Source organism: Pongo abelii, chromosome 14 (assembly GCF_028885655.2).
Source record: "Pongo abelii isolate AG06213 chromosome 14, NHGRI_mPonAbe1-v2.0_pri, whole genome shotgun sequence".
In the NCBI taxonomy this organism is placed as follows: domain Eukaryota; kingdom Metazoa; phylum Chordata; class Mammalia; order Primates; family Hominidae; genus Pongo; species Pongo abelii.
Genome location: NC_071999.2, coordinates 42,666,759 through 42,688,671, shown reverse-complemented (window position 1 = coordinate 42,688,671; position 21,913 = coordinate 42,666,759). Strand labels below are relative to the sequence as shown.

Here is a 21,913-nt window from a genome sequence, read left to right as displayed (position 1 = left end):
AATTTTACAGAGTATATATGTGTGTATTCGGCAGCAGAAATATTAATTCAAACAAACCTTAAATTCTCCTAAGAAAGTTCTTTGTTTGATTGTCCTCAGGTGCCCCATGCTGTAGTGAGATTTTGACCAGAAAGGACAGAGTTTGAATCCAAGACCTCACTTGGACTGTAGTGAACAAAGTACATAACTTTCTTTTACTTGTTCTGCATGCACAGAATGAGTTACTTAGTACTTAGTCCCTTATAGTGTTTTGTCAGTGTGTGACTACTGATACGATGATGGCAACTGCTTGTTATATCTTGCATTTCCCATAGGTTTTCTTAACTCTCTTTTATCAAGACTTTTCAGCTGTCCTAAAGTTTAATACTATTAAAAATATTTTATTCCATGGTGAATAAAAAAAAGAAGATAGTAGACTATGATTTCTTTATCAAATGTTGATGGGAAGGATTATACAGGGAAAAAATAAAACTCTTAAAGAGAACAGTGCTTGTTAATGATCTAAACCACTGTTTATCAATACTCTACAGTTATATAAGCAAAAACTCTATTTTGACTTTCAAATAGCTGGCTTTGTCTGGAGTAAAATTTAGCTTGACTGTTCATGGAGCTTGAAATTTCCTTAAGTAAGTGCCATACAAGATAACGAGGATAGTCCTGCCTACCCCAGCCTTAAAACCATACTATTTTATCTGTATTTACTGAACCCATTGTTATAAATTTAATTCAATTGATTGCATATTTATTTGCCCGCTATATACATTGATGAGTAGATATGCAAGACAAGATGAAGAGAAACAGTTGCATGAAAAACCATTGTTCATCTAATCCAAATGGCTGAACACCTCAACTATTGGATTACTCTTTGAATTTCACCTCATCTCTTTCCTCATCCCCAAACAAAGCATCCTTTCTGCATATCCAGAGACTGCTTGCTTGCTTACCATCAGAAAAAAGAAAGGAAAAAGTCTTGCTTCAAGGACAGCCATATGGCTTAGAACTAAAGAAGAAAGATGGGAAATGTGGAGTTGGGTGGAAAGTCCTGTAAAAGGAAAAAGCACTAAGTTTGCTTATAGAGTAAGCCTATTTTATGATGCCAACAGAACTTTTCCAAGTCTCTTACAAGGAACTTACACTTCTCCTTCAATCAGAACTGTCCATAGGGCATCGTTTAATCCCACTGTACACTTTCTCACCAGGTTATGCTCTTGTTCTCCTGTGGTATCTTGCCGTGGATTACCTTCATCTTCTTTTTCTACTTATACAAATATGTCCAGGTGGAAGCATTCTTGAACTGTTCCATCTGAAAGATACAATTTTCTCTAAATTCATATATTGCTTAACTGACAATCCCAATGAGAAAGGTTGAGAAAAAAAAATCTGAGAAATACTGAGAAAAAAAGAAATATTGAGAAAAAAAATCTGAGAAATACTGAGAAAAAAAGAAATATTGAGAAAAAAAAATCCTGGACCAGATATTCAAATATCTCATAATTTGATAGATATGTAACCTCCTTAATATACAGTAAGTAGTGTCCATGCTACATCCCAAAAATGTTGTCAGGATAGAATGATGCCATGTCTGTGAAATGTTTTGTATAAGGCAATTAGGTATACTTAGTTAAGGTGTTTGCATTGTTTATACCAAATTAAGCTATGATGATTAACATTCTGGTGAATACTATCTTCTTTCATCTGTTTTTCATATTTCCTCAACCCAGTTAAAAGTATATTTAGCTTGTACCTCATAAAGAAAAGTTTGTTTGCTTTTCCTGATGATGAAAGTAATAAATATCTATTATAGAAAATTGTTAAAAGTACACACAAATATAAAAAGAAAAATTAAGTGTAATGTTGTAACCAAGAGATAACAACTATATCAAAAAAGAGCCACACTTACATATTCTTATATATGTGTATATAGGTGTGTATCTTTGTAAACTGCTTTTTCACTTATCAGCATATCTTTTGCATATTCGTATTCCCCAGTTCTATTTTTGCTTCCTCAAGTGCAGCCATAGTATTTTGACTTCAGTTGTGTCTCACTAAACATGTCATACTGTGCCTTGGGTAGAATAAATATTCAATACATTGGCTTTATTCACAGAATGACTTAAAGCCTTTTGATTGTTTAAATGTAAAATTATGTGAAACAGAATTTCTGTCTTTAAAGATCACAGTTGTGTTCTTATTGATGAATTGAGGCCACTCCATGTAACTGTGACTTATTTTTCCTTTTCCTTTCCCTTCTGTTTAGTTTGTTGCCCAGCCCAATTGTCAACAGCTGCTGGCATCTCGCTGGTACGATGAGTTTCCAGGCTGGAGGAGAAGACACTGGGCAGTGAAGATGGTGACATGTTTCATAATAGGACTTCTTTTTCCTGTCTTCTCTGTGTGCTACCTGATAGCTCCCAAAAGCCCACTTGGACTGTTCATCAGGAAGCCATTTATCAAGTTTATCTGCCACACAGCCTCCTATTTGACTTTTTTGTTCCTGCTGCTGCTTGCCTCTCAGCACATCGACAGGTCAGACTTGAACAGGCAAGGTCCACCACCAACCATCGTCGAGTGGATGATATTACCGTGGGTCCTGGGTAAATGTGTTACTATAGAAAATATAATAATACATGTTACTGCCACGGAATTTTGTTGCTTAGAAAATATTCATTAATGTTTGGGACCTAGGAATGTTTAGAATAGGTTCTGACTATTGTAGCTCCAAGAACCTAACCCCCAAAGCCAAACAACTATTTTACAAGCTGTGGTGGACCCGCTTACAAAATCAGATTAAGAAATGCAACCTTAAGTTTTAGAATTACAGATTTTAATGAATTCATATTCCATGACTGACCCTCTGAGTTTTTTGTTTGTTTATTAAAACTTTTCAACATATCTCATTGACTATATGTAAATAATCATTCTAATATTCCTAATAGATAAGTCTTCTAAAAGCACATGCAGATTACTCTGAAGAATTAGTGATTCTATACATAAAGTAACTGAAACCTTTTGAAAAAATCAATCCATTCAAATTTATCTTTGAAATCTATATTAATTTAAAATAACAGGAAATTAAACAACAGGATATCCGCCACTCTCTTTTTGTTCTTGTCATAGAAAGTTGTATTGGGTCTGAAGCAAATCACTGTAAAGTAGAAAACCTTAAAGAAGATAGTGAAAATCTTGTTTTCCCACCAGGCGCGGTGGCTCATGCCTGTAATCCCAGCACTTTGGGAGGCCGAGGCGGGCGGATCACGAGGTCAGGAGATCGTAGCCATCCTAGCTAACACGGTGAAACCACGTCTCTACTAAAAATACAAAAAGAAATTAGCCGGGGGTGCTGGCGGGCACCTGTAGTCCCAGCTACTCGGGAGGCTGAGGCAGGAGAATGGCGTGAACCCGGGAGGCGGAGCTTGCAGTGATCCCAGATCGCGCCACTGCAGTCCAGCCTGGGCGACAGAGCGAGACTCCATCTCAAAAAAAAAAAAGAAAGAAAAAAAAGTAGCTAGTGAAAACCTTGTTTTCCTTTCTCATTGTTATTATAGCCATGGTTAAAATTTGCATTTTAATTATCCTTTTCTCTATCATACTATGGTTTGCTGAGAAATCACATTTTCTCAATTTAGCTCATCATTTTAAACCTCTCTGCTATCATATCCATCTCATCATTTGGCTATTAGAAAATATGTGACAAATTTCGTGATTCAAAATCTCAGAATATCAGTTTGGGTTAACTCTCAAAACTGCTGAAGAGACTAAAATGATATCAAGGCAGAAAAAAAAAAAGACAGCCTATTTGAGATAGACATGTTTTTCAGTTTTAAAAATTATAAAAACCATACTTTAAGTATTGCCAATAAGAAACGTTAATAGGGACAAGATTTGATGTTTTACATATATAACTAAACAAAATCCTCAGGTGAACTTTAAAATAGAGTAAGTTCTCATTAATCTAAAGTGCATAAAATGTGATCTTGTTTAAATTAGAAAAAAGGGTCAGGCCGGGCAGGAGACAGTGGCTCATGCCTGTAATCCCAACACTTTAGGAAGCCAAAGCCGGCGGATCGCTTGAGATCAGGAGTTCGAGTATCACCCGTCTCTACTAAAAATGTGAAAATTAGCTGGGCATGGTGGCCACAGCCTGTAATCCCAGCTACCTGGGATGCTGAGGCAGGAGAATAGTTTGAGCCTGGGAGGCAGAGGTTGCGGTGAACCGAGATTGCACCACTGCACTCCAGCCTGGGTGACAAAGTGAGACTCTGTCTCAAAAAGTGAAAGAAAAGAAGAAAAATTTTAAAGGCTCACATAATCTATAAGTGTCCGAAGTGTCCTTTGGAATAAAATAATTTTCACATTGCAGTTGGTATTAAAGACAAAATAACCCTGCCTGTTTCATTTAAATTAAATATATCTCATTAAGAATGGTTTTAAAGAAATTTTCTTCTTAGAAAATGTCTTTGGAACAATTCTTACAGAAGAGTTTAGGATGTTACATTTTCCATAATGGCTAACTTATATTGAATGTCTAAAAATTCTAGTTTCCCGAATAAAATGTAGAACATTTCATTTTGAAAAATAGTATAGATACAATAAAATGTAAGCAGATAGAGTAGTCCTAATCTTTCCTTGATACCATCAATGAAAATGTGTCAAATACTTTCCAGGCAGAATGCACAGTGCAGGATGATAGTGATACAAAAGTAAGGCAACAAAGAGCACTTCTGCTAATGAAGCTTAAATTTTACTGGGATAAATGGGTAATAAACAAATAGATTTGTGATATAATGTCATAAAATGGTAAATAATATTTAAAAAATAGGAGGTCCAAACTTCTAATTACTTGTCCAATGAAAAGAGTCATTGGCTGCCTGCTACACACCAAGCTTCTACCAGAATATTTCATGGAAGTTGGCTGGAAGAAACTAGACCCAACCATAGCTAAATGATTACATGAGGTATAGATTTATTTGTGAGTATTATAATTCCAGCTTAGAAAAGTATCTGCTATAGGCAACATTGTCTCAAGATTTCCTGAATGTAGGGAGTTAATATTTCTGAGAATTTTAGGATGAAAAGAGATTTCCTAGAATTAAAAAATGCATGAAAATGACCATCTTGCTTAAATAATGGGGCATGAGGAAAAATGTTTATGTATCAAAGAGATCTGTCAAACCGTTATATTGTTCTCCAAGTCTGGTGAATTGTGATGCCTCATATCCAAGACTGAGTTCTCAGTGCCTTGCTAGATCCATGATTATAAGGGGTGTGTGCTATATTGTTGGGCTGTTCTGCAAAAGGCACTGGACTTAAATCCATGCCCAGGTTCTACCACTAGGAGACTATTAAATTATGGGTGGTCACAAGCTCTCAGGATTTTCAGTGTCTTCATCTACAAAATGAAAGATTTAGAATGAATGACATCTAAAGTCCCCGTGAATCCTATCATCCTGTCTGCTAAGCTACCATTATTAAGGCAGAGAAAATTGATCCTTTCAGAGGAGGTATAGTGTTGAGGGGGAGAGCCAGGCTAAAGACATCAGAGTAGGAATGCTTTAATCTTTAACCAGAAGTGTGACATATATAAAAAAGCACAGTCTGATTTGATGACTATATTAATGAATCCTCTATTCTCTTGTCCTGTCCTGCTGTCTGATAAAGTAAGTGGCCATGAGTCCCTTAGCAGAACATTTTATAGTTCATTGTTTGCAAGGTTCTAGATTTATAACATCAAGATTGAATGACTTACAGAAATGATGTGGCTTATAAGTGTGTCCCCTCATCATGTTAATTGTCTCAGTGGTAGATTGGAACTCTGTTTATGGTTTTTTCTCAAGTCTTCTTGAACTGACTTAGATTTTCAAACCATGTCACCTCTGTGAGCTACTTGTTGTATAAAGTAATACTTTTTTATTTGTACTAAATTCACTTTTCTTCCATTTTCAAAAGATCTTCCTCACATTCATAATATGTTGATGTATGAGAAATGATCACTTTATACCTCTCATTTGTTTATCCTAACAAAACACTTTTGACTTATTTGTTTTATATATTTATATCATAAATGTCCATGTTTATCTAGGTAGGAAAGTTCTCTAACTTTAAAGCCTAACCTTTCAAACCAATTTCTTTTTCTTCTTAAGAAGTATGGTTTTGCTTGGGAATTTCCGTTATTTTATATATCTTGCAGTGTTTCAGCAATAAGAACTGTATTCAGCCTCATAGAACCAGTTATCTTGTGTTTCAGTACAATGGCAGAATAAGGTTTCTGTTATTTCAGTATCTTTCTTGTTGAAGTTCAACATTGTTGACTATTTAAATCTATTGTGTTTTATATCTTTAGAAAGCAGTTCATAATGGCTCTTCTATCCCTCTGCCATGGTGTCAGCGATAAGTTGGAACTCACCGCCCAACAAAGCTTTTAGAATTATTTTTACTTCAGACTTGCTTGTATTTGAAGGTTATCGACCTTTCCTTTCTGCCGTCAAACAGCCTCAGGAGATCTTCTTGCACATATTTGCTGTCAGGATGAACTTTATTATATAAGAAAGAAAGCCAAAAAGCTTTACAGGGACCAAACTTATGATGCTGGTCATTGTGATACAGTTCTAACTAATGGAGAAAACTAATCATGGATAATTCTGTTAGAACTCTCAATAGATGAGTAAATTCCAGACAGATGGACACCAATATCCTTCTCAGGTTGTCAAATTACCCACTTAAACTAGAGTAAAAAGTAAAACAGTTGTTTGATCAAGCATTCCTATGGGCCTGATAACAGAGCTATACTTTTCGGGTGTCTGGAGAAAAAGTTTCACTGGAAAGACTGAATAATGGATTAGAAAGAGCTCAAGGCTAGAAGATCAGAGACTTGGGTACTTCTACGTTCTCCATGACTCTGAGGCTCTTAACTTATTCAGGGTTTGATTTTTATTATTTTATACTGGGAATATGCGATGAATAGAATATGATAAATTTATTTTTATTAAAAAATTACATGAAAACTAGAGCATGTTATATGTGTAATGTGCATTATGAGAATTCATCAAAATTATGGCAAGAGTTTTATCTCAAAGATAGGTCATTTGTTTCTGAAGATAATATGTAGTAAGATATGGGAAAAACAAACTTTTGAATGCTAGTTGTCAGGCCTTCCTGAAACCCAGTTTGAATTTTCCCTCAGAATTCATTCTAACTCTGATTGTAACACACAAATTTTGTTATAACTTATCCCTTTGCATAAAAAAGTATGGATATGTGTAAAATTTTCAGATGTAGACTTATGTAATTAGCTTAGTAAAATAAATTATAAAATGGATAACACTTTTCATGAAAGAAGTAGAACTTTGGGCAGGGTGTGGTGGCTCACACCTGTAATCCCAGCACTTTGGGAGGCCGAGGCAGGTGGATCACGAGGTCAGGGGTTCGAGACCAGACTGGCCAACATACTGAAACCCTGTCTCTACTAAAAATACAAAAATCAGCCAGGCATGGTGGCAGGCACATGTAGTCCCAGCTACTAGGGAGGCTGAGACAGGAGAATTGCTTGAACCCAGGAGGCGGAGATTGCAGTGAGCAGAGATTGTGCCACTGCACTCCAGCCTAGGCGACAGAGCAAGACTCCATCTCAAAGAAAAAAAGAAAAGAAAGAGAACTTTAATGAAGGCTATCATGTGAATACAGCAGGAAATATTTTGTTCCTATGAGAAAACAAAATGGCTGCTGAAGTGACATGACATTGTGAGCACGCCCGGGATTATGCCACAATTAAACAGTATGCAAATCTATGCATGACTGAGCATGATGAGAAAGGTGAACTGAGGAAAAGATGTAACATAGGAGGAGGTCTAAGCTCTGTTAAAAATAGCTTCTATTGAATTCCTAGGCATAAAGTAAGAATTGCTCATAATAGCCAGATTATACAACTTGCCTATAACACTTTATTTAGCAAATTTTTAAACAAGATTGGTTTCTCATTTCCATAATTTATCTTACATTTTTATGTTTTAAAAGGTTGATATTAACAAGTCTGAACATTTCAACAAGGCCTACCAAGTGGAAGATGTAGAATGAAAAGTTGATCACATTTTCATCTAGATAAATATTCAGAGTCAAATAATACTATATGTGTGTGTATATATATGTGTGTGTGTATATATACACACACACGTATATGTATAACCAGTTATGGTTTTTACACGTATATGTTTAATCAGTTATGTGTATATAGGTACATATAGACATATATATACACAAACATATATATGTATGTATACATATATACACATATACACATACACATATGTGTGTATATATACTTGTGTGTGTATATATATATAATTCTTCCTCTCTTGTGACCATTTCTTCATCTTTTGTCTAAAGTCATTAAGATCATATGGCTTCATATTTTCAGCCTCACCGCTGAATTTCCCATTCCCCCAAGCAGCTCCAAACGATATTCCCACAATTATAAGAAATATTCCTATTACTTTCCCCAGTTCCTCCCTTGGCGTGGTGCTCAAATAATCTTAGCAAACTAGCTTCAGACACACACAGACCCTCAAACACAAGCTGCAGACTACCCATTTATTAATTTAAAATGGATATTTTAATTTTTGAGGAAATCATGATAGTCAGTACAGTGTGACATATGACCCTCATTTTACTATTTATCTGTGGGAAAAAAATATTTTAACATCATCTTCATGGAATTACAAAGACTAATGCAGTAATATCTCAAACAATGAGATATTAATGAAGATTTCAGTTATTGTGTGTGCTCCTATTAATGCTGAACACATGATTTCTTTATTGGAGAGAAATGAACTATTTTTAGGCCATGGCAGTGCAATATAAATTTGATACACAAAAATTGAAATTTACAGGCCTTCAGAGAATGTTTGAAAACATAGTTTAGATGGTTCAAGGGAAGAGGGGAAAAGATGGGAAAAGAGGAGTAGATACCAAAAAAGAAAGAGTCAAAGTTTAAAAAAAAAAAAATGGGATTCTTGAATTAGTCTTCATTAGCACAGAGTAACAATAGTAGTACTAGTAGTAACGGTAGTAATAATAGTAGAAACTGAAAAAATTAGGCACTGTGCTGAGTAATTTCAATGCATTCTTTTGTTCGAACTTCACAGTAACTCTGTTCCATTTAATCATAATAAATGATGTTAATGTCTCATTTCACAGAAAGGAAACAGGCTTAGAGAATTTAGATTCCTTGCAGGGATCAAGGGATCAAGGAGCTAGCAAGTGATACTAGATTCAAATTCCAGTCAATGTAAGTCTAGATCTAGATTCTTTATCCTTTCTGAGACACTCACCCAAAAGTGTGAGAGGTAGAATTTGAAAAGGCAAAAACAGCTCAGAACATGTGTCCATACTTAAGACTTCTTCGCTTCTATTGGCCGGCTTAGATTTTTACACAGGTGAAATTTTAATGGACCACGTTTCTGCTTCATTAAAGGTGCAATGCTCTTTAAGATGCACATTTGATATGATTTACTATTGAATATTATGTTTACCTACACATCAAACTTATTACTACCACCACCCTCACATTACCACCAGTATTATCACTGCCTTGTTTCTAATCTAAAACATATTACGTGTGACTTTCTAGCACTAAAAGAAGCAATCCACTCCAAGAAAGAAAGAATAAGTCCTTTGATATGACCTAGAGATGTTTCCTTTTTTGCTTTCCATGTATTAGTTGCTATGTTCTAAAGTTAAATTTATTTTCTTCAAGGACATTATTATTTTTTAAATTTCTCTGTGTGTGTGTGTGTGTGTGTGTGTGTGTGTGTGTAAGGGGTACTCAGGAAAATTGAAAGAAATAAATGTATTTCTTTGTGCATATTTATTTTTAAAATATTCAGAAGTTTGTATTAAGTGGAAGGTGGTAATTTTCATAGTGAAAATATTAATATTCACTTATTCGAAACTATATATTAGGCAACTTCTGCTGCTTATTGAAAAGGTGATGAACAAGGAATTGGAGAAATATTTATTCCTTGTCTTCCTATCTACATAAGCATTCTACTTCTTAGTTTTCATGGAAAATTTTAAATTAAATTAGAATCCTATAAAAAGAATGCTCCTACACTGATAAAATGTCTCACTTGATTTTTAAGTAACTATTTTTAGGTGATAAGCTATCAGATGATCTGGAATTCTAAAGTTCTACACTTCACTCTTACTCTGAAACTAACATGGCATCCTTTCTTGGTAAACTTAAAAATGTGTACTTCCTTAATTATATATTCCTAGTTTTTTTTCTCAAAATGTTAAAATAATGGTGTCAAAACCCATAGTGGTTTAAGCATTTTTAGATGTCTTCCAACTAAGAATATTTAACATTCACTGTCTCTTTATGTCAGTGTTTTTTGAAGTATAGTCTGCTGACTAAAATTATAATTACTGTAGATTCTTATGACAAATTCAGATTATGGTTGGCTGATTTAGAAATTCCAAAAGTATTTTAAACATTAAAGACTGAGAATTCTGGAAGTCAAATTTCATAATCATATAATGGTTTTATTAAGGATCTTCAACATATTTGAATCTAGACATGAAATGGTTTTACTTCTTTCTATCACTCTCCTTGGCCACCTTATATCAAATATCCTTTCCTTGTTCCCGAATGATATCACTATCAGTTATCATAAATTTTCTGAAATTTCAAGTTATTTAAAAGTAGGCTATGTTCAGTTTAAAACTCAAATTTTATAAGCTTAAAGATCTTCTCTTCCCAATAAAGGCCTGACCCATGGCTTGAAGGATCTGGAATTGTCCATCCTTACACATCCTTTAACTCCAACACTGGAATTCAAGGTGGAACATAGGCTCTTCATGCTTCCTCACTCCTGTTGCTTTAGGGAAGATGGGGGGATGGGAGAAGCTAAATGTCCTGACTTATCTGGCACCCTGGTCAGAGCTCTTTCTTGGTTGGTTGTCCTGCCTCTCTGGCTATTACTGAGCCACCTGTGTGATGCTGACTCTCCTGAGGGGTACACGGCTGCTCTTTGAGAGCCCTGTTGTGCCTCCACACTGCATAGTTCTCTGAGTCAGAGATTCAACTCTGCCAGGGGTCTTCCAGTCCCTCCACTCCTGTAACCAGCAGTCAATCCCTAATGGGGTCCTGGAACCCTAACAAATCCCTCTTGAGTCCTGGCAAGAAGGCTCAAACCCAGCCTTTTCTTCTAATATGCACTTACCTCACAACAGCATCACAGAACCTTACCACCTTAAAAGACAGAAGGCCAGACTGCCATGGGCTACCCTATTGCCAGACCTCACTGTTTTCCATTTTCTGTGGTGAGCTGAACCCAGGGGGAGATGAGCAAGCCAACTGCCCAAACAGATGCCCCAGCAGGGGTGAGTTAGTAACTCTTCCTTGTAGAAACTCCCAGAATTTATGAGGGATTTTCTTGGAGTCTCCCTTAGACTTGACTTAGGGAGGCAGTAGTATTGGTGAGGAAACACCCTTACCTCTCCTTCTGGTATTCCCTTTTATCACAAAAACTGCACTGTCCTGGCTGGGCTGCTGACGCCTGTAATCCAAGCTCCCTCCTTGGAAGGCCAAGGTGGGGAGATTGCTTGATGCCGGGAGTTCAAAACCATCCTGGCCAACATAGTGAGATTTCTTTTCTACCAAAAAAAAGAGAGAGAGAGAGAGAGCTGGGCATGGTAACATTTTCCTCTAGTCCTTGCTCCCCTACCCAGGAGGCTGAGGTGGGAGCATTGCGTGAGCTCAGGAGTTTGAGGATGCAGTGAGATATAATGCACCACTACACTGCAGCCTGGGAAACAGGGTGAGACTCTGTCTCTAAAAAATAACAACAATGACAAAAACAAAACAGAAACCTTGCACTCCCTGACCTCATGGCTCTCTCACCATCTGTCTTCCCAGGTCTACCTCTGTTATAGATTATGGAAGTAGAGGGCTAGGTGGTTGGGAACAGATAGGGTCCTGATGCCTCCTAGTAGGCCCTGGAAGGAAAAGTTTGGCTACAATTTTACAATTTTCTGTAAACTCTTTTCAGAACATGGATACTTTGGGTCCTTGTCCTCATCTTTGTTTGAGTTTTAAGTATACTGTTGAGAACAGGAGCTGCCCCTTAACTGAGTGCCTCTTAGAGGTCCAGAACAAGTGGGTTTCTACTGAATAAAAGACTTCCTTTAAATTTATCTTTGAACGGAAGCAGATTTTTGATGAGAGACTACTTTTATATTCCCTGATTTGAAAATCAAAAAACAAAACAATACAAAACTCCAGCAGGGAGGAATTTTTTGTGTTCCTTTATCTTCATTGACTTGATACCACAACATAAAGCTCAGTGTTCTGTGAAGAGACTTCCAAGGTCAGGTCCCCGACAGCTTTGGGGCTTAAATAATAGACCTCTGGAGGTTGCCATAGGTGAAAAGATGACTTGCTTTTTGTTTGGGGTTGTTTACTATTGGTAGTACTGACAGTAAGAAAGGGAATGACAGGAGATCTGTTTGCGGAGTTACACATTTGTCACATGTAATTGGTGCTGTTAAATGTGGCATCTGAGCATTGCCTACCCCATCACATTCTCACAGCCAGCTTCACAGGACATAATAGAACATTCAAATAGCCCTGAGTGAAAACTGTTATGGGAAAGGTAGAAAAAAAATAGTAAAATCTTCCAGGCATCTACAAATATTTTTAAAAGGAAGTTCTCTGACTCATTTGCACTGTGATCTTTCCTTTGTTGGTCCCCACAGTCTTGACATCAATGCCTGTAATTAGGCCTCCATCACGACTCTGAGAAATCATGTCCTCTGTTTATAAACAGCAAAGAGCAATTTTGAAATGTTCCCATTGTAGGAACAGGATAAACATTTTGTGACAGAAGCTCTCTTAATCTTTGTTCTCTTCAGGCTTTTTAGTTACCATGGATAATTTACTAGCTGAATTCATTTTTTATTTAGTTAATAGCACCCTCTGGTTTTTCTAAAGGCTTGTTTCTTCAAAAATTCAGTAAATGTTGCCAGAATAAATGAAACTGGCCATTTCAGTACCATGCTTATAACAAACATAAATCCACAGCCATCTGACAGGTATGTGGTGACTAGAACTATAAAAAGTGACATTCAGTCTGGAACTTAAAAAAAAAAAAAAGATACCAACACATTACCACATTACCCAACAGACATTGATTGGCAATCTTATCTATAGCTCAAGTTTAAACAAAATGATGGCATGAGTTTCCAGTTTTATCAGGATCTCTGTGTTTCCCACACAATTGTGCCTTTCAAAGGTCAGAAGTGAAGTAAGATTTTGGGTGGTCAAGAAAATCAGATTTAATGTTTCCTCCTTGATCTCCAAAGGAATTGTAATATATCAGCATTGTGAGTTTTGCTTAGAGGTCATCTAGTCTAAACTTACAGTTGAAGTTTCATCTCCTTTAACCCATCAGATGAGAACAGAGTCTGCTCAGCTATGAAGGAAGTCGAAATAAAATGTTGACTTGTACTGAGCTCATAACTTCTTCTTTATACCTCCTTCCCAAAGCCTTTCTTCCTCTATGTAAATACTCACAGAATATTTGAATTTCGCTATTTCGATGACTGTTAATAATCACATTTGACTTTCCAGTTTAGTAGAAACAGGTATAAAGATAATGAAGTTTATCTGTCAGACATAATGAAATATAAATGCTCTGGTTAGCAAATACTTTAAAATATATTTTATTTCATGATACATACAAATCTGAAAGCAACCGAATTACAAATTCATTAAGTTGGAATGAACTTTAGTGATTACGTAGATCAGTCTCCACTCACTGCTAGAATTTCTCTGGCTTAAAGACAGCCTCTGGATTGGAATCTCTATGTCACAGGGTAATCCATTCCAGTTTTAGGGCAACTCTAATTGCCAGAATATTCTTCCTTACATTTGGCAAGAAGCTGTCTTTCGGTTTTAGGGTACATGTGCGCAATGTGCAGGTTAGTTACATATGTATACATGTGCCATGCTGGTGCACTGCACCCACTAACTCGTCGTCTAGCATTAGGTATATCTCCCAATGCCATCCCTCCCCCCTCCCCCCACCCCACAACAGTCCCCAGAGTGTGATGATCCCCTTCCTGTGTCCATGTGTTCTCGTTGTTCAATTCCCACCTATGAGTGAGAATATGCGGTGTTTGGTTTTTTGTTCTTGCGATAGTTTACTGAGAATGATGATTTCCAATTTCATCCATGTCCCTACAAAGGACATGAACTCATCATTTTTTATGGCTGCATAGTATTCCATGGTGTATATGTGCCACATTTTCTTAATCCAGTCTATCATTGTTGGACATTTGGGTTGGTTCCAAGTCCTTGCTATTGTGAATAGTGCCGCAATAAACATACGTGTGCATGTGTCTTTATAGCAGCATGATTTATAGTCCTTTGGGTATATACCCAGTAATGGGATGGCTGGGTCAAATGGAATTTCTAGTTCAAGATCCCTGAGGAATCGCCACACTGACTTCCACAAGGGTTGAACTAGTTTACAGTCCCACCAACAGTGTAAAAGTGTTCCTGTTTCTCCACATCCTCTCCAGCACCTGTTGTTTCCTGACTTTTTAATGATTGCCATTCTAACTGGTGTGAGACGGTATCTCATTGTGGTTTTGATTTGCATTTCTCTGATGGCCAGTGATGGTGAGCATTTTTTCATGTGGTTTTTGGCTGCATAATAATAATAAATTAAAAAAAAAAAAGAAAAGAAAAGAGGAGCCAAATGTTAGTCACCAAGACAATGGGGAAAATGTCTCTGGGGCATGTCAGAGACATTTGTGGCAGCCCAACCCATCACAGACCCAGAGATCTAGGAGGAAAAAGTGGTTTTGTGGGCTGGACCCAGGGTGCCCATGCTGTGTGCAGCCTAGGGACTTGGTGCCTTGCATCCCAGCTGCTCCAGCTATGGCCCCAAGCCTTGGCAGCCTCCATGTGGTGTTGAGCCTGTGAGTGCACAGACGTCAAGAATTGAGGTTTGGGAACCTCTGCCTAGATTTCCGATGACGTATGAAAACGTCTAGATACCCAGGCAGAAGTTTGCTATAGGGATGGTGTCCTCATGGAGAAACTTTGCTAGGGCAGTGCAGAAGGAAAAAGTGGGGTGGGAGCCTCCACATAGAGTCCCTACTGGGGCACCACCTAGTAGAGCTGTGAGAAGAGGGCTACCATCCTCCAGACCCCAAAATGGTAGATCCACTGACAGCTTGCACCAGGCACCTGGAAAAGCCACAGAAACTCAACACCAGCTCGTGAAAGCAGCTGGGAAGGAGGCTGTAACCCTGCAAAGCCACAGGGGTGGAGCTGCTCAAGCCCATGGGAGCCCACCTCTTGCATTCAGCATGAACTGGATGTGAGACATGGAGTCAAGGAGATCATTTTGGAGGTTTAACATTTGACTGCCCCACTGGATTCTGGACTTGCATGGGGCCTGCAGCCCCTTTGTTCTGGCTAATTTCTCCCATTTAGAATGCTGTATTTATCCAATGCCTGTACCCCATTGTATCTAGGAAGTAACTAACTTGCTTTTGATTTTACAAGCTCATAACTTGCTTTTGATTTTACAAGTAACTAACTTGCTTTTGATTTACAAGCTAATTTCTCCCATTTAGAATGCTGTATTTATCCAATGCCTGTACCCCATTGTATCTAGGAAGTAACTAACTTGCTTTTGATTTTACAAGCTCATAGGCAGAAGGGACTCTCCTTGTCTGGATGAGACTTTGGACTGTGGACTTTTGAGTTAATGTTGAAATGAGTTAAGACTTTGGGGAACTGTTGGGAAGGCATGATTGGTTTTGAAATGTGAGGACATGAGATTTGGGAGGGGCCAGGGCGGAATGATATGGTTTGGCTGTGTTCCCACCCTAATCTCATCTTGAATTGTAACTTCCACAATTCCCATATTTCATGGGAGGAACCTGGTTGGAGGTACTTGCCAAATAAATTGCCAAATAATCTTAAAAAAAAAAAAAAAAAAAAAAGAAGCTGTCTTTCTATACTTTTCTTATCAAAGATCCAATTTCTGCTTTGTGGGGCAGACCAGAGCAAGTCTGTGCCGTCTTGTACAGGACAGTTTTTCATCTCTCATGGCAGCGATTGTGATGACTACTTTTAGTAAAATTGTCACAATCCTAATAGGAAGAAGCAATCATTGACAATTTATGCAGTTAGGATAAAATCATACTTTGTAAAAGCCATGTAATCCAAACCTCTGTTTTTTGAAGTGAACGGAAACCTAGAGAGGCTAAGCTAAGATTCTAAAGCTGATTGCTGGTTGAGTTGAGCCTGGCCGCTTGATTACCTAATGTAGACTAGCTCTTATCACTATGCCTTCTGGTGAAAAATTAACTTGAAATGCGTTTGTTAAATCAATGATTGCATGCACATATCTAATATCTGGGAATTGGCAGTGTCAAGCAAGACAAAACAAATAAGCAACATTGTACTGAGCTCATAGCTTCTTCTTTATACCTCCTTCCCAAAGTCCTCATTCTGTCCTCTGAAGCACATACCTCTGTGCCTTGTAAACTCTCAAGAATAAGAAAATGTTGTACAAGTGCACTACATTCAGGAGATTCTGATCCAGTCGTGCTTTCTTCATTAACTGGTGGCATCGCATTATTGTTTACACTGCCTCTTTGGGCCTTAGTTTTCTCATGCAGGCTGTGGCTGTCTATTGAATTCTGAGTCTGTGGCCAGGTTAGTAGGAGAAAGCACTATAGGTGTGGAAAAAAATGTGTGCCAAGCATTTTTTCGCACTGGATATTTTAAATCCTAAGTTTCCCACCAGCTCTAAAATGCAGTGCAGGCATCATATCTTACTCAGTTCTGATATACTCCTTTCTCCAATACAGAGGCAGTAAATATCATTTTCCCAATTATGTCCCAATTCTATCTGACCTCTGATGAGAGATTTATTTATGAAAGATGACTAAAAGGGGAAACTAGGATATAAATGCCAAATTTAGAATAAAGCAATTGTCTACAGCCAACTTTAAAAATACACTATAATTAATTTATCTGAAATCAGCTCTCACATGAGTTATAAATTTGAATATAACAAAATATAAAAACAAAACTTTATCGATAATTTTAGTCATTGTTTATTTTCACTAATTAATGATAGAACATCATGTCTACTATGCTTTTATTTCGTTCAACATTTTATTATGAAAAATTTCAAACATACAGAAAATGTAAAAGAAATATATAGTTACTCATATATTGCCTGTAATCAATGTATTACAATAATATTTTTAATTATTTTTTCTATCGCTGTATTCATTCCTCGATATCAATTTTGTAATTTTGGCTACATTCAAATTAAGTTATAACACTAACTTTTTGGAGCTGAGTGCAGAGATAATAAAATGTTAAAACGCATACACTCATGTACTAACCACCACAGGAGGCAGCAAACTACGGCCCTGATATCAGATTGTTTGCCAGTTTTTTTAATAGTTTCATTGGAACACATTCATGCCCATTTATTGCAAAGCCTAAATTATTTGTTCTCTCGCCCTTTACAGAAAAGTAGTTACAAATTTTTATAAATGCCCTTTATCAAATTAATAAATTTCCCTTTTATTCATACTTAACTGAAAGTTTTCATCACGAATGCATGTTAAATTTTGTCAAATGCTTATACTGCATCTATTGAAATGATCAAATTTTTTCAAAAATCTGTTGATGGGATAAATTATGCTGATTGATTTTTAAATATTGAAACAACCTTTCATTACCTGGAAAAACATTACTTAGTCATGATTTATTATTATTTATATATATTGCTAACTTTTATTCACTACTATTTATTGAGGATTTTTGTGCATATTTATAAGGGCTATTGTGTAGTTTTAAAGAGTTTTGTCTGATTGTTTATCAGTGTAATACTTGCCTCTTAAATGTTTCTTACTGTTGTACCTTTGTAAGAGTTTGATTAGCACTGGTATTATTTTTTCTTGAAATGTTTGGCTGAATGCACCATGAAATCATCTGGACCTGAATTTTTTTGTTGTTGGAAGGATATTAACTACAAGTTCATATCCTTTAATAAGTAGAGGACTATTCAGATTGCTTTATGTCCTCTTGAGTGAGTTTTGAAGTTTATGTCTCAGGGAAAAAAGCTCATTTAAGTTGTGAAATGTATGAGCATCCAGTTATTCATTCTAGTTGCTTATTATTCTTATAATATCTATAAGATCTATATTGATGTTCCTTCTTTAATTTCTGATATTGATTATTTATATCATCTTTTTTTGTCAATCATTCTGACTAGTGTTTTATCAGTTTTATTGACCACAAGAAAACTAGATTTTGTTTTCATTGATTTATCTTTCATTTTATGTTTCAGATTTTATTGATTTTTATTACCTTTGTTAGTTTCTTCTTTCTGCATGCTTTGGTTTAAACTTGCTCTTCTTTTTATAGTGTCTTAATTGAAGGTGAAATCACTGAGTTGAACACCTCATTCTTCTTTGATAAAGCATTCAGAACTATATATTTCCTCTAAGCACTGCTCTAGATGCCTCACAAAGAGTTTTTGGTTGTATCTTCATTTTCAATCATTTCAAAATATTTTTAACTCTTATCATGTATTCCTATTTGAGCCAAAAGATAATAGAATTGTGTTGTTTAGTTGAAAAATATTTGGGGATTTTCTAGGTACATTTAATTATTGATTGGTTGTTTATTTGTGTTGTAGTCATAGAACTTACTTAATATGATTTCAACATATATAAATGTGCTGAGGTTTGTTTTATGGTCCACAGTACGGTCTATCTTGGTGAATGTTCCATGTGCACAAGAAAGAAATGTGTATTCTGCTGTTCTCACGTTGTTGATAGTGTTGTTCAGGTCTTCTATATCATTACTAAATTTCTGTCTACTGGTTCTGTTCGTTACAGAGAGAGGAATGCTGAAACCTCCAATTATAATTCTACTTTTCTTCGTATCTTATTTCAGTTTTAATAGTTATGGCATCTTGTATTATAGGGTTCTTTTGTTAACTGCAAGCACACATAGAATTTTTATATCTTCTCAGCAAATTCACCTTTTTATCTTTATGTTATATCCCTCTATATACCTAGTAATGTTGCCTCTTCTGAACTACGTCTACTTTTATATTAATGTAGCCACGGGAGCTTTCTTTTAATTATTGTCTTATGTTATATCTTTATTTTTCCTTTACTTCTATGGATGAATTGCAATAGAGTTGTGCCTGTACTTTTTTCGTATATGATCATCTCTGTATTTTCATTAGTGTGTTTAGATCAGACATTTCATTGAGTATAATTATGATATGGGTAAACTGGAAATCTACTCCCATTGCTATCTGTTCTTCGTTGCGTTTTTCCTTTTATGCCTGTTATTGGATTAAATATTTGTATAACACTAATTATTTACATGTATTGCTCTCTACTCATGTATTTTAAAATATTTAAAAGGATGCCATAGTATTTACAATATAAAATATTAATTTATTACATTCTAACTTCAAAAATATTATTCTGCTTTATGTGTAGTATAAGAACCTTATGGGAAAAATTATTTGCGCCAAGATGGCCGAATAGGAACAGCTCCGGTCTACAGCTCCCACCGCGAGCGACGCAGAAGACGGGTGATTTCTGCATTTCCATCTGAGGTACCGTGTTCATCTCACTAGGGAGTGCCAGACAGTGGGCGCAGGTCAGTGGGTGAGCGCACCGTGCGCCAGCCGAAGCAGGGGCGAGGCATTGCCTCACTCGGGAAGCGCAAGGGGTCAGGGAGTTCCCTTTCCAGGGGTGACAGACGGCACCTGGAAAATCGGGCCACTCCCACCCGAATACTGTGCTTTTCCGACGGGCTTAAGAAACGGTGCCCCAGGAGAGTATAGCCCGCACCTGGCTCAGAGGGTCCTACGCCCACGGAGTCTCGCTGATTGCTAGCACAGCAGTCAGAGACCAAACAGCAAGTCGGCAGCGAGGCTGGGGGAGGGGCGCCCGCCATTGCCCAGGCTCGCTTAGGTAAACAAAGCAGCCTGGAAGCTTGAACTGGGTGGAGCCCACCACAGCTCAAGGAGGCCTGCCTGCCTCTGTAGGCTCCACCTCTGGGGGCAGGGCACAGACAAACAAAAAGACAGCAGTAACCTCTGCAGACTTAAATGTCCCTGTCTGACAGCTTTGAGGAGAGCAGTGGTTCTCCCAGCACGCAGCTGGAGATCTGAGAACGGGCTGACTGCCTCCTCAAGTGGGTCCCTGACCCCTGACCCCCGAGCAGCCTAACTGGGAGGCACCCCCCAGCAGGGGCAGACTGACACCTCACACGGCCGGCCAGGTACTCCAACAGACCTGCAGCTGAGGGTCCTGTCTGTTAGAAGGAAAACTAGCAGAAAGGACATCCACACCAAAAACCCATCTGTACATCACCATCATCAAAGACCAAAAGTAGATAAAACCACAAAGATGGGGAAAAAACAGAGCAGAAAAACTGGAAACTCTAAAATGCAGAGCACCTCTCCTCCTCCAAAGGAACGCAGTTCCTCACCAGCAACGGAACAAAGCTGGACGGAGAATGACTTTGACGAGCTGAGAGAAGAAGGCTTCAGACGATCAAATTACTCCGAGCTACGGGAGGATATTCAAACCAAAGGCAAAGAAGTTGAAAACTTTGAAAAAAATTTAGAAGAATGTATAACTAGAATAACCAATACAGAGAAGTGCTTAAAGGAGCTGATGGAGCTGAAAACCAAGGCTCGAGAACTACGTGAAGAATGCAGAAGCCTCAGGAGCCGATGCGATCAAATGGAAGAAAGGGTATCAGCCCTGGAAGATGAAATGAATGAAATGAAGCGAGAAGGGAAGTTTAAAGAAAAAAGAATAAAAAGAAATGAGCAAAGCCTCCAAGAAATGTGGGACTATGTGAAAAGACCAAATCTACGTCTGATTGGTGTACCTGAAAGTGACGGGGAGAATGGAAACAAGTTGGAAAACATTCTGCAGGATATTATCCAGGAGAACTTCCCCAATCTAGCAAGGCAGGCCAACATTCAGATTCAGGAAATACAGAGAACGCCACAGAGATACTCCTCGAGAAGAGCAACTCCAAGACACATAATTGTCAGATTCACCAAAGTTGAAATGAAGGAAAAAATGTTAAGGGCAGCCAGAGAGAAAGGTCGGGTTACCATCAAAGGGAAGCCCATCAGACTAACAGCGGATCTCTCGGCAGAAACCCTACAAGCCAGAAGAGAGTGGGGGCCAATATTCAACATTCTTAAAGAAAAGAATTTTCAACCCAGAATTTCATATCCTGCCAAACTAAGCTTCATAAGTGAAGGAGAAATAAAATACTTTACAGACAAGCAAATGCTAAGAGATTTTGTCACCACCAGGCCTGCCCTAAAAGAGCTCCTGAAGGAAGCGCTAAACATGGAAAGGCACAACCGGTACCAGCCACTGCAAAATCATACCGAATTGTAAAGACCATCGAGACTAGGAAGGGACTGCATCAACTAACGAGCAAAATAACCAGCTAACGTCATAATGACAGGATCAGATTCACACATAACAATATTAACTTTAAATGTAAATGGACTAAATGCTCCAATTAAAAGACACAGACTGGCAAATTGGATAAAGACTCAAGACCCATCAGTGTGCTGTATTCAGGAAACCCATCTCACGTGCAGAGACACACATAGGCTCAAAATAAAAGGATGGAGGAAGATCTACCAAGCAAATGGAAAACAAAAAAAGGCAGGGGTGGCAATCCTCGTCTCTGATAAAACAGACTTTAAACCAACAAAGATCAAAAGAGACAAAGAAGGCCATTACATAATGGTAAAGGGATTAATTCAACAAGAAGAGCTAACTATCCTAAATATATATGCACCCAATACAG

General features: G+C 37.4%; 1 protein-coding gene across 6 annotated transcripts in view; it reads left to right on the top strand.

The window, feature by feature from the left end:
- TRPC4 (transient receptor potential cation channel subfamily C member 4) overlaps window positions 1-21,913 on the top strand; it is a 239,561-nt gene that overhangs the window by 173,455 nt on the left and 44,193 nt on the right. For all 6 annotated transcript variants that reach the window (XM_009248583.4, XM_009248584.4, XM_054528932.2 and 3 more), the window contains one exon: window positions 2,258-2,594. In XM_009248583.4, the coding sequence (XP_009246858.1) occupies window positions 2,258-2,594 (337 nt within the window). The remainder of the gene's footprint in view (window positions 1-2,257; window positions 2,595-21,913) is intronic.